This window comes from Antechinus flavipes, chromosome 4 (assembly GCF_016432865.1).
Source record: "Antechinus flavipes isolate AdamAnt ecotype Samford, QLD, Australia chromosome 4, AdamAnt_v2, whole genome shotgun sequence".
Classification (NCBI taxonomy): domain Eukaryota; kingdom Metazoa; phylum Chordata; class Mammalia; order Dasyuromorphia; family Dasyuridae; genus Antechinus; species Antechinus flavipes.
Window position 1 is genome coordinate 103,666,528 of NC_067401.1, and position 14,191 is coordinate 103,680,718.

The 14,191-nt window shown below is 37.3% G+C and overlaps 1 protein-coding gene across 2 annotated transcripts in view; it reads right to left on the minus strand.

The window, feature by feature from the left end:
- Nucleotides 1–3,649: 3,649 nt before the first annotated feature.
- Nucleotides 3,650–14,191, minus strand: part of C4H1orf198 (chromosome 4 C1orf198 homolog) — a 45,924-nt gene continuing 35,382 nt past the window's right edge. For both annotated transcript variants that reach the window (XM_051993633.1, XM_051993635.1), the window contains exon 5: nt 3,650–7,037. In XM_051993633.1, coding sequence (XP_051849593.1) covers nt 6,981–7,037 — 57 coding nt within the window. In that variant the 3' untranslated portion in view covers nt 3,650–6,980. The remainder of the gene's footprint in view (nt 7,038–14,191) is intronic.

Consider the following 14,191-nt stretch of genomic DNA (forward strand, 5'->3'; position numbering starts at 1 on the left):
TTAGGCCTTAGTCAAGTCATTCCGAAGGCCTGTTTGTCACTTTAAAAAAGTGAGGGGGTGAGAATAGACTAGATGATTTTTAAATGATGTCCCACTCTAAGGAAAAACACATTTAAAGTCTCTTTTAGTTCTGAGATTCTGTGATTCTTCTGGTCTCTCAGACCATCTGGAGGTGTGGGCTAGACCAGAGGAGCCTTGTCTTTTTTTTCTCTCCAGGAGCAGAATTCACCAGTTCAGTAAACACGGATCTTCATTTATAAAATACTGGTGAGTTAAGGAGGGTGTGTGCGGTTGGTGAGGGAGTGGAGTTATACAGAATGGCCTCAGCCTTTCAGCCAAAAAATCTTTAATCCTATGATTACAGTCAGATGAATTGTCACCAGACGGGTTCAAGTAACCAAAAAGCAATGTTGGTTTAGGGAACCTTTTGACCAACATTAAATATGAAGCTAAATGAGTCTCACTCTTAGAAAGGTGAGTATAGTAGATAGTAAATCTAAGCTATTTAGTCTAAGGAAAGAGTTTTTAAAATAGTGCCAGAGGAAATTCTATTTTTAATGCTCATAATGTATTTCAAAAAGACCGTGAAAAGATGGGGCATATTAAAACAGCACATTCAAACATAGAATATATGTGTATAAGGATTAGATAAAACAAATAATCACTTCACATGCTTTAGAACACAATATACTATAAATGGTAAGTGGTCAGGAAAATAGATCATTAACCATGGAATTAATAAATTATATTTCCATTTGAAAAAAAGTATTTTTTCTCTTTTCCTTGCCAGATTAATTTATCTAAAGCATAATAACTCTAGTCATGTCACTTCCTTAGAAGTCTTCAGTAGATCTCCATTTCCTTAAGTCCACAACTATATAAGGTCCTCCTCGATATAGTCCCAACCCATCTTTGCTATTTTATCTCTAATTATATCTACTCTCTGCTCCACCCAAACTAATTACTGTTTCCCAAAAATATATCTTTCCTATCTTTATGTGTTTACTCATTCTATTCTCTCTTATTTGTTGAAATCTTACCTATCACTCTCAACTCATCTTGAATGTGATGAAGCATTTTCCTGCTTCCCCACATTTATACTTCTCTCTTCATCTGTAACTATACAATCTCTCTTAGGGCATTTGCCATTTCCTATTTTGAGCTGTTATAAATTGTGCATATATCTTGTATATAAAAAGGTCCTTAACAAGGAAGGAAACAGAATCTTACTTTTATCTCCCACAGTGCCTGCCATATTAGTTTATCTCAGTGGCTCAATGATTATTTGTTGAATGAATGAAATGACCTCTTAGCTTACAAATTCCTTGACAGTAAATTCTATCTTACCAAGGCCTCAGTTTAGTGTGACTTTCATACTAAGGTCCTCAAAAGGTTACAAGCAAAACAAAAGTTGTGGCCATGTTCCATGTCATGGTCTTACAACAGTTTATGTACATGTATGCATATACACATATACATATGTATGTAGATATAGATGTTATATATCTTATAGAATCAGGGGTCCTCAAACTTTTTAAATAGGGGGCCAGTTCACTGTCCCTCAGACTGTTGAAGGGCTGGACTATAGTAAAAACAAAAATTTTCTTTTATGGGCCTTTAAATAAAGAAACTTCATAGCCCTGGGTGAGGGGGATAATCATCCTCAGCTGCCACATCTGGCCCGCAGGCCGTAGTTTGAGGACCCCTGTTATAGATGATATACATTATGTGCATATATGTATATACACACACATGTATATATACATATATATATGATTGTATGTATGTGTATGTGTAGATAGAATTTATTGGATTATATCTTAGAAGTGACCAAAGCTTGTTTTCTTGTAAAGTCTTTGAAGATAATATTGTCAACTTCAGTGAGAGAGACAAAGAGATACTAAGAGAGAGAGACAGAGATAGAGATTAACACAGAGACAGACAAAGAAAAAGAAAGGACCATTTCTTTCTTTTTTATTTCAATAGAATTTTATTTTTACAAATACATGTAAAAGATAGCTTTCAATATTAATTTTTTGTAAAACTTTTATGTTCTGAACTTTTTTCCATTCCCTCCTTTCCTCCCTCCTTCCCAAAACAGCAATCTCATAAAGTTCAAATACGTGCAATCCTTTTAAACATATTTCCATATTTGTCATTTTGTACAAGAAAAATCACACCAAAAGAAGAAAAAACACAAGGAAAAAAACCAAACAAAAAAGTGAAAATACTGTTTTAATCCACATTTGATCTCCATAGTTCTCTCTCTGGAAGAGATTGGCACTTTCCATATGACCTTCTTAGAACTTACCAGAGCTGGTGGTCTTATTTGCTTGCCAAGTCTTTGAAGATATTACATCAATTTCACACTAAGATAGATGCGATTTCTGAGGACCAGAGGCTTATAATGTCTTCTTGATGGTTGGTCACATCTTAAATGAGTTTTTTTCTGTGTGTGGCAAATCTCCATCATTTGGTATAGTAAGATGCACATAGATATGTAATGTTTGTTGAATTACCAAATGAGGAAGATTCCACAAAGAACTCATCCGTTCCACTATCCATAAATTTGATGCTAGACAGTCATTGATCCTGCATCTTATAGACCCCTTTCAATGTGAAAGGAAACCAATCCAAGTTACACTGGGACTCTGCTATTGATCAGGGATACATCCTTACAAACAGTACTATTCAACAGCACAAGTAAAAGATTAAACAAATACATCCACTCAAAACATTGGATCTTCAGAGGGAAACTTCAGGGCATTAATAATATATGGCACATGCACTGAAAGGCCATGGGATCATAGGATCATAAATCTATAGCTGCAAAAAACCATAGCGGTCATCAAGTCCCAAGGCCTCATTTTACAGATGAGGAAACTGAGGCCCAAAGAGATCAAGTGATTTGCCCAGAAACACTCAGCTAGTGTTTGAGGTAGGAATTGACCCCAGATGTTCATGGCTCCAAGTCCAATGTTCTTTCCACTGTACTCTAATGCACTCTCATCCCTCCATTTATTTATCCAAAAAATAATAGCAATACAATTGCTAGACATAGAATGTGGGAATATGGAAGTATCACTCCTTATTAGGTAACTAGCCATTTATCACTAGCATTATCAACAAATGAGCTTTCCCTCACTTAAATCCAATTCATGAGCGTGTCATGGCATCTTCTCCTTGATGTCATGGTCCTCTTGAAGAACCACCACAGATGAAGCAAGATTTATTATGGCTATTTTTTTCATTGAAGATCAGCTTCAAGTGGACTAATGCAGAGATCTAAAAGGAGACAGTACTTCATATATTGGATCACATCAAAATGCAATGATCCTCTTTGTCCAGGACTTTCAGTATGGAAGGGATTTTCCCTAAAGAACTGTAAGTCATATAAAACAGAGTCTGTTCTTTCCTGCTGCTATATATAGTGTTACTGTTGGTTGTAACTCTTCCCTGACCACACATACAATCAGCAGAATGACCAGTCTTGTAACTAACTGCATGAAGAAAGTTTCCCAGGGAAGATTTAAGAATACTTTTAATTAGGGATAACTTTTTGCACTCCTTAGATGACAATCTCCAAAACAGAATCCTAGAATAGATTCATATAGTTGGAGGCCAAGAACATAGACACATACACACACAATCTATTTAAAATGACTTTATTAAAGGTTATTCATATAAAATATGACCAAGTACAAGTTGTCAGTAAGAATTTGTCTTTTTGAAAATGCGTATCAAAGAGCATCAAACCACAAAGCCTTAGGTTGTGCTGTCAGGATGGAGGCTAGGAAGCCACCGAGAGTGACCGACAAGACTGCCACATGCTTTACCAGCTGCTCCCAAACTATCCAGGACTCCCAGCATTCCAAAGGGAGAAATCTATAGTAGGGCAGTGGTGGGGAAAAGGGAAGATAGGGGAAACCATGCCATTTTGAGAATGGTCACAGCTTTCCAACCTGCTTGAGGGAATTAAAAAGACGCTTCACTCAAAATTCTTAAGTTGAATCCCAAGGGTACAGAATGCAGGGAGGAATTCTAGCTGTACACTCTGCAGTGGAAAAGTTTATTTTAAATAAAAACGTCTGTTTTGATGTCCCACTCTGAGGAAAAACACATGCAAACCCAAGTCTCAAATTTTCTTTTCTTTGGGAGTGGAACATCAATGACTATCATAGGAAAAGTGTAAAGACATTCCCTATGCACTGGAGTTTAGTTCAAAGAGTTAAAAAACCAACAATATCTTAGCGATTCATATTATATGTTTAATAAAGAACATGGCCTGAGGTGTCTTGTAACTCCCTGATATTTGACATGATTGGTGAATACTGGAAAGCCACAGGAATCTTGTTAAGCCTTCCACTATTCCTTCACAATACATGTCCAAAGCAGGTAAAAAATTATTAATAGTGTTTTGCAATGAAATAGTATTTTTGCTGCTTATAAAGAACTTTATGTATAAGGCTTTTTCCCTTTCTTTTTTCCTTCCTTTTTTGTCCTAACAACTCTGTGAGATGGACAAGAAGCAGCATTATAAGCCCATTTTACACATGTTTGCTCATGGCCAACTGACTGACCATTCTACTATACCTTGCTACCTCTTAACCAATAAAAACTTCAGTAATCTCTCTCTGGTTTCCTTCAACTTTTAAAAAATTAACCTCAAGGGATTGTACTATTAAGAATTTTTTAAGCATAATACTTTTACTAAGTTGCAAATTAGTGGAAACCTAACCCTAGATTGAACACTAGATAGGATGAAGACAGTTTAATATCAGAGCTTTAGGAGCCACCCCTTTCCCCCTCCCCCTTAGGGAAATAGCTGACTTGGACAAAATAGTAGTTACCTATCCAAAATAAAACAAATTCTTATATCAGGGACCCTCAAGAGGTTTAATTCAAAGCAAGCTTAAATCAATGTCTTTTTTTTTTTTTTTTACATTTACTTTCTAGCTCATTATAAACCAGCCTCAGTTTCTTGCTGAGATAGGAGAGGCTAGCTTTTCAGTCAGGCTTTGAGGATCTCCCATTGTGAAAAATGGGACCAGATGGTCAACAGTGAAGTTTACATCATCACTTTATTGATGCTCTATCAAGCATATTTGGCTAAAAAAAGACCCTAGCTCAGGAATTTTGAAGACTGCTCCCCCCCCCCACCCCAGTAACTCAGAAAGCTAAAAGAATTAGTTTTTTTTTTTCCTTTTAAAGATCAACTATACTTAATGCAGAAAGAACCTATATTTGCCAGCTCTATTCCTCCCCTCTGACACAGTGAGAAGCTTAAAATGCCAAGTCCCTAGGGGCCCAAGTGTGGTTCACAGACTTGAAGCCATTGGCTGTGTCTACCCCAACAGTTGGCCAGGATACCACTTTGGCAGAGACTTTTCTTTAAAAAGTAAAGTAGTTGCCATTTGTCTTTGGAGAGAAGGGGGGGAAAACATTCTGGGAACAATTTAATGAAGTCCTATAAACAAACAAAAAGACCAACCTTTTCCCCTTCTCAAATTCTAACACACACACGTTCTGATACCGGAACCAAGCATTCACTGGCAAAGGCTCAGGGAAATTAAGGCTTCAGGTGAGGAGGACACAGTGAGAGGCAGTGTGTAAATCATGCTGCATTAGAATTTGTCCCAACACACCTGCATGGGGACAGGAGATGCCAGAGGCCATGACACAGTTGCAGTTTACAGAGAAGTATCTATGTCTATGTCCCCTTCTATGTGAATCATATCTAATGCAGTAAGCTGACTGAAAAGGACTGGAGTTCTCCATCAAAAGTTAGTGGTTATACAATAAGCAAGGAAAGTCCTGTGAAGACAGTTTCAGTTCTAGGAAGGTCCCCTGCTATCACATCAGAATTCTAAAGTTCTCCAGGATAGATAGGTTAGTGGTGACATTACACCTCCATTTCTGCTGATGGTGGGGAAAGGCCTGGTGTATTCTGGGAGGAACACATAGCAAGGTTGGCTATTTATGGGCAGAAACAGTCTGAATCTTTTAGAACAAGAAACTTGGTTCACCAACCAGTGTCCTACTGGGTTTTAGGACAATCAATCACAATAGCCATTTATCCAACAATGACTGACATAGTTTCCACATTCCCATCTAGATAAGAATCACCAGGGATACATAAGGAACAAAGCTCTTCAAAGAAGAAACTGGTACAAAACTCAAGTAAAGTGTAGTTCTGAGACAGTCTCTAAACTAGATATCAAATAATACAAAGTTAATACAAAATTTTAAGCATGCAATTAAAAAACCAAATAGCCATGGTATTGATCTCTATTAGGGCAGCATGATAACAACCTTATTTTCTTTGACTTCTAGCAATACACTGGTTTCTAGGATTGACAGGAGGATCAAGGCCAGTACCAATGTGGGAACTGTCAATTGAGGACTAGCCCACTTGCACAGGTTGGCAGTGTCTGGTGAATTATTTAAAGAGGTAAATCTTGACATGATTGCTGCTGAAATGTCAGAGCCTTTTTAGCCAAGGAAACCATTATAAAGAAAAAAGTTGATCTTTTAAATAAAAAGAATTTATAGAAGACAGTCTGTTTTTGTAGTTTTTTCTACATCAAATATTCACAAATAAGTTTGGGTTTTTTTTGGGGGGAGAGGATAAGGGTGAGAATTGAATTTGGTGGGGCTTGCAACAGAAGATGCCCCTATCATATTTAAATAGCTTGTAGCAAGCTTTAAAAAAAATTAAATTAAAAATTGTCATTACTGATCACCAAAAATAAAATAAAATAAAATAGAAATGTGCCTGATCTTATAACAAATGGCAACCATCTAGACAAGGCAACATTGAATAGTTTCAAATTATTAAGAAAAAAGTATGCAAAAGGTAGGAAAATTGAAAGACATGGCAGAGGGGAGGGGCGGGGGAGATGTTGCCCTTTTCTTTATCTTTCTTCTCCAGCATAATGCTTTGGGGAAAAAAAGTTTTGGGGCTCTTGGTTTTGTTTCATTTACCAGTTGTCCAGAAAATCAAATCCCGTCTTTAAGATGACATTACTTGTATTGAGCTGTTGGGGAAAAAAAAAAGACAAGTGAGCTTTTTTTCTCAAATGAAGCAAATTCTAAATTCAGCATCTCATTTAGTATGACCCAAATGAGAGTGCTTGCTTCCTTCTCAGAATCTCCCTGACCTCAATTTACCCCAGTGCTTGGAACTAGAAAATTAAATAAAATTAAGTACAGGCTGGCTTGATTTTGCCAGCATCCAACATTCCCTCCTTTCCTCCCTAATGACATCTGTGAGCACGTCAGCTTTGGAGATTTATCCATATAAGACACAGCCTAGAGGAAAGGAAAGAATGAATAAAACAGTGACTAGGAAGACAAGGGCATGATGAATCATCTCTCTCTCTCTCTCTCTCTCTCTCTCACATACACACACACACACACACATCTTAAAGGCATTTGTTCTGATAGAGAATACAAGTAATCTTCACAATGCAGGGAGCAAAAGATAGGCAAGTTTGTTTCTTTCAAAGGAAACTCTAAATGACTATCTGTAAACAAAAAGCATCCCTCCAGTTAAGGAAATCTCATTTGATACAAAGGGGCCCAATTTAAAGGAATGACCTGCACATATAGGGTATCTCAGAAGTCCCAAGCTACTTTAGTTTTTTATAAAGTTAAGATACAAACATGATCCTGGGACCCCCCAGCACTTGAATAACTGGCACCCCAGCTAGCATATGAAAATCAAGCATTGGGATGGTTAGGAGACAGAGAAGCACATTTTATCCAGTGTTTTGCTTACTTTCAGAATGCTGTCCATTTGAATTGATTTCCTACCTTAGTGGAAATTCTCAAGGCCTTTCTCACACAAAATGCATGTAAATAAGAGTAATGAAATAATATATATCCAAGTGTTGTTCCTCAAAGCACTTATAATGGGTAGCTAAACACTTAACACTCCAGATATTTCTGGGACTTCTCTTATACCTCCCTTAAGTGTTCATGAGTCCCACAAGAAGATCATTCTCATCACTTCATAGTTAAACCTTAATTTTGATCAGTTACAGTAGTATTATTTAGTTTTCTCATTCAGCAATTCATTTTTTAATCAATTAACACATAGAGCCTATACTATGCAATGCACTATTCCTAGGGGCTACAGTAGTAACAAAGCAGAGTAATCAACACCTCCTGTCTTCAAAGACTTTTCTATCCAGTAGGGAAAAAGAAGACATATGCAAATAAATACAACACAAGCAGATTATGATAAATGATACACACAAAAACATACTATAAGAATTTTTAAAAGGAATAAAATAAGAGATAAGGGAAAGCCTGAGGGCCAATGCAAATTCCACTCCCTTTATAAAGGACAAGTGGGATTTCAAAAGATGAAGATAATGTGAAAAAGATTCCAGGTGGAGCAACCAGCTTGAGCAAAAATTCAGTTGTCAAGTAAGCTCAGAACTGAAAAAAAGATCAGTGGATTTGGTTATTGGAAACCTTCAAAGGAATACTCTCAGCCAAAAGGTAAAGAGCAAGAAGCCAAATGAGAAGGTTTCAAGGAGAAAGTGGGTAGAAGCATTGGAAGCCTTCAGTATAATTTTTTTTTTCCTTCATACTTCTTAAAAGAGTAAAGATAGCAAGTTCAAGTGGATGATAGGATCAGGTGAAAGAGAAAGTAGAGTTGTGTGCACACATGTGCATGCGTGTGTGTGTGTGTGTGTGTGGATCCAGGCAAAAAAGGGTCAACTGAAAGAGAGAGACTGAAGATGTAATCAAGGGATTAATTGATGGATCAAAGTCCAAGAAGAAACAAAGATTTAGATCAAAGGAAGCTAAAGAAAGATGGCTTCTCATTGAAAAACTAAGGAGAAAAGGGCAAGTTAAAAATAGAGAAGAATTTTGAAATGAATAAAAAGAGTTGTATGCAAGAAGGGCCACAGATGAGGTTAGGGAACATGAATATAAAAGCCACACAAGATTTGTAACATTTACTAGTTATACTCCATAAACTCCCCAATGGAAAAGAAGTAAAAAGCAAGGAAGTGTTACCTAGATTTCTCCAAATGACTCATGATATTGCTAAAGGTAGTCAAGAGAAACAGTGGCAGATTCTGAAGGCAATTCCAACAGAGGGATTCTAGAGACATTTTGAACAAGAGCAATACTGCTGGGAAAATATACAGTAACCCAGGTGAATAATTTCAGGAAGGCAACACTCAATTGGATTTGCCAGCCCTAATGTGATTGTTAGCAAAGTTTCATTATACCCACACTCCAATGCTAATTATGCTGTAACCCTGGAGTTTTTAGGTTAAGACAGTGTGGCAGATCTTACCAACCCAAAAATACTGGGAGTACCAGCCTAGAGTCCAAAAATAAGTCAAATTCCGTTTGGAACATATTATCCTTAAAAACTTGGCCCCCATGTGATGAACATTTTTGATGATGGAAACTTGTGAAAATATGGATGCATTGTGATTTACACTGGTAGATGAGTACCTGAAATAGGGTAGAAAAGTGGCACAGAGAACAGAGTGCCATGCTTGGAGTCAGGAAGACTCCTCTTCCAAAGTTCAAATCTAGCTTTTGACATTTACTAGCTGTGTGATCCTGGGCAAGTCACTTAATCTATTCACCAAATTGGGGTAATCCAGAATCCTTCTTAACCCCTTACCTCTATTAAACTAAAATCCTTTCTTCCTCTATAAATTGCTTCCTCCTTCCTATTTCATGAAACCTCACTCTACTCACTACAATCATTCCAGTGTCCCTCAACATACAAACGGTGGCAACACTCTTATCTTTTTGGTTTTCTTGGGAATGAGCCATACAAATGGATTTTTCAGATAACTTATCTTTTTAAAAACACCATTTAAAAAAAAAATTGAACCATTTGAAATGGAAATATTTTTTAAATGTTTCAAAACAGTAAAACTGGAAAGAAAACAGAAGGTGACAAAATCAGGGTTCAAAGAGATCTTGGCAGGCTAAGAATAGGCCAAAACTAAAGATAAAATTTTAGACATCTTTAATTGGATGTCCAATTAACTCAACTTGTCCAAAAGTGAATTTATTATTTTTCCTCCTAAACCCTCCTCTTTTCCAAACTTTCCTCTCACTATTAAGGGCAGTGGGTGACAATCTTTCCAGTCCTCAGGCTCATAATCTGGGTATCATCCTCAATTCCTCATTATATGTCACTTCCATATAGAATTTATTGCCAAAATTTTTTGATTTTACCTTCAAAACTTTTCTCAAAAATATCTCTATGGTTCCTCTGATATTGTCACCACCCTTGAGCAGGCCCTCACCACCATATGTCTGGACTATTACAATAGCCTGATGGCTAGTCAGTCCACCATGGGTATCTCCTCAATTCAGTTCATCTTCTATTCAGCTACCAAAGTGATTTTCCTAAGGTACAAGTCCAATGATGTTATCCTGCTACTCAATAAATCCTTGTGGCTCCCTATCATCTCCACAATCAAATACAAAATGCTCTGTTTGGAATTCAAAGTCCTTCATTTCCTATCTTTCCAGTTTTCTTACATCTTACTCCCTAACATATACTCTTTGATCCAGTGATACTAAATTCCTGGCTATCCCCCGGGCTCCAGGGATCATAACTGGTAATTCCCCATGTATGCAAAGCATTCTCTTTTTATCTGTCTCTCAGCTTCTTTCAAGTCCCAGCTAAAACCCCATCCTCTGCAGGAAGCCTTCCAGAATCCCTCTTAATTCTAGTATCTTCTCTCTGTTGATTGTTTCCTATTTATCCTGTTCATAGCTTCTTCTACACATATTTATTTGCTGGTCAATTCCCCCACTAGATAGGGAGTTCTTTGAGGGCAAGGGTTTGAGAATACAAGTACTGTATCGTCAGTACTTAGCACAGTATGTGAGTAGACACCTAATAAATGCTTACAATTAAATGCATATTGACTTAATAGGAGGCATTTTGGTATATTGACAAGCATTCTAGAGTGAGAGCCTAAAGCCTCAATTTAAGTCTCCAAATCCTTCTTCCTACAACTTTTTGAAAAGTTTATTACTTGATCCAATCTTTCTTTGAAGCTTAATTCTAACTTTAGACCTAAAGATGTTGGTATACACAGTTATGGAACTGGAGCTAGAAGAGATCTGAGAGGTCATCTGGTTCAAAGTTTCTTAAACTATGTATTAGAATCCCATATGGGGTCATTTAACTGAATGTGGGGCTCCCTCCCCAAATTTGGCAACAAGAAAAGGTTTCTGAATGTAGGGGTCCTCAGACTATGGCCCACAAGCTAGATGTGGCAGCTGAGGATGATTATCCCCCTCACCCAGGACTATGAAGTTTCTTTATTTAAAGGCCCACAAAACAAAGTTTTTGTTTTTATTATAGTCCGGCCCTCCAACAGTCTGAGGGACAGTGAACTGGCCCCCTATTTAAAAAGTTTGAGGACCTCTGTCTACAGTATCAAATATTCCACCAAGATTTAAATATTTATGTAAAGATAAACAAGCATGTCCATCTCATCAGTATGCAAATTTGCTTTCATCTTTAATAAATGGTAAAATTATATGTGTATCAAAGAATTGTTTTAGAATAAATTTCTTTATGAATTATTATAAGTAAATGTTTGGTTTGTATACCTATTTTATATATCTATATATTTGGAGTAGAGTAAAAATTTCTTGGATGAAAAAGAGTCACACGTGGGAAAAATTTAAGAAGCCCTAATCTGGTCCAACCCCATCATTTCACAATGAGGACACTGGAAAGAAAGGTTACATACCTAACCCAGAGCTATGTAGGAGTTAAGGGGCAGAGCTGAGATGCAAGCTCAGCTCCCAAGATTACAAATTCAGGGAACTTTCCACCCACAAGCTGAATATTTGACTAGTACCTAGAACAGTGCATGACAAATAGTAAGTAATTAATAAATTGAATTAGCTACCAAAAGATTAGTATGATCTAAAGCTAAGCAAATAATGGTTTTGTCTCAAGAGAAAAGGAGGGAATATTTTTAGCATGGTCTAGGTACAATGCATAACTTATGTTAGATAGTTAATGTCTGCTGAGCTGAATGAATTTAATTGCTACTGTACTCCATACTTGGTTGCAGCTACATGGGTCAGATCATCTGTGAAGTATTATGTTTGTCTATTGGTATTACATTTTAAACAATAGCTTTTTATTTCCAAAATATATGCAAAGATAGTTTTCAACATTCACCTTTGCAAAACCTTGTGTTCCAAATTTTTCTTCTCCTCTCCCCCCCTCTTCTCCCCTAGATAGCAAGTAATCCAATATATGTTAAACATATACAATTCTTCTACATATATTTCCATATTTATCATGGCATTACATTTTTAGAGGGTCATTGGGAAATGAGAGTGTATCCAGAGGAGGATCACAAAGAAAGTGAGATCTTTATATAATGTGAGAAGAAACTGTATTAACTATGGTTATTGAAGTTATTATAGATAGAATATTAATAATATATAATAGTTTATAGAAAGAAAAACATGAGTTGAGGAAGAATGAAGGGGCACATAATAACTATCTTCAAATATTTATGTAGTAATCATTAAGCAGAGAAAATGCATGTGTTGTATGTAGCTCCAGAAGGCAGAACCAGGACAAATGAGCAGAAGTCACAGGAGATATAATTTAGCTCAATAAAAGGAACACCTATTTTTCCCCTTTTATATTATGTGGGCAGAGACTTTCATTTGCCTTTCTTTGTATAACCAATGCTTAGCAAAATGCCTGGCACATCGTAGGCACTTAGCAAACGTTTACTGAAGGACTGGCTGATAGAATTGAGTTCTGTCAAAAAGCCAGAATGAGTTGTCTAGTGAAGGGATGAGTTCCTCATCCCTGGAAGTGCTAAGGCAAAAACTGGATGCCCATCTATGAAGTATGTTACAAAGGCTTTTTTATGAGTCATTTCTCTACTTGTTGACTGAGAAGGAAGTAATTGGGAGAAAAGAATTATAGATTTGGAGGCTGTGCCAACTAGAAGGTTATTGAGAGTAGCAGAAGAAGCCTCATAGGAAACCAGAAGCAACACACACTATCAAGACAGTGTTTTATTTTGTTGCATTCTCAAAGGATCCCTGAGCACTTGACTCTGATGACCCAGAGCCTTGTCAGCTCTGTTCCACATATGTAGGAACAATGAGACATTGCAATCTCCAAGCCACCCAGCAAATTAACATTGGGGAAGCCAGGAATAGCCTACTAGGCTCTGCCCCTATCCCAAACAGCCTCACCCTGGTTGCCACAGGATCCCATGATGGAGAACCAAAGGACAATCATTGCTTTCAAGTGGTTTTTTCAAAACTTAGCAGTTACTGAGGAGCACAATGTGGAAAAAAGCAGTCTGACTATGACCTCTGCAATTCTGAGAGCTCAAGAAGTGTCCAAAGTTAGAAATATGACTATCGTTCCTCTTTGTTCCTCTTCGGTGTCCATTAAGCAGGTTTTCAACTTCCTATCTTTTTTCTATTTTCCAAGAGTAGGTACCCCAAGAATACCGATAATCAACAGTACGATGCTGCAGCCAAAAAAAATACACAAATTAATGCTAGGCTGGAATAACAGTTCAGAGAAAAGGAAGTAATGTCTTTGCCCTAGACCACATCTGGGATAGTGTGTCCAGTTATACCTGCCATATTTTAGGAAGGACTTAGCTAAACTGAAGGGCATTCAGAAAAAAGTGACCAGGAGGGGAAAGGGTCTCAAGATCACAGGGATGAGCTGAAAGAATTGAAGATGTTTTTTCTCAAAACAAGAAGATTCTAGGGCAGGATAGCTGTCTTCAAGCATCTAAAAGGTGATTATATAGAAGAGGGATCAATTGGGGAAGGGTGTGTGCCTTTTATCTCTGCTACAGGGAAGGCTGAGACTCATGGAGCTCTTGAGTTCTTGATTTCTGAGCTGCAGTATGGCTCAAGTTAAAGGCTGTTGGCACCAAAACTGAAACTAGTATGAAGAGCCCCTGGGAATAACAGCCTCTAGGCGGCCTATAAAGAGGTAAACTGGGCCAAGTCAAAAATAGATCAGGTCACAATCTCAGTGCCTAAATGGTGTAGGGAGTGGCTGCCATGCTCTCAGCCTGGCTAAGATAGGAAGATCCAGTCTCCCCAGTTAAAAAAAAAATGGGAAAAAGGATCAGACTTTTTCTGCTTTACTCCACAAAATAGCTGAGTGAATGTT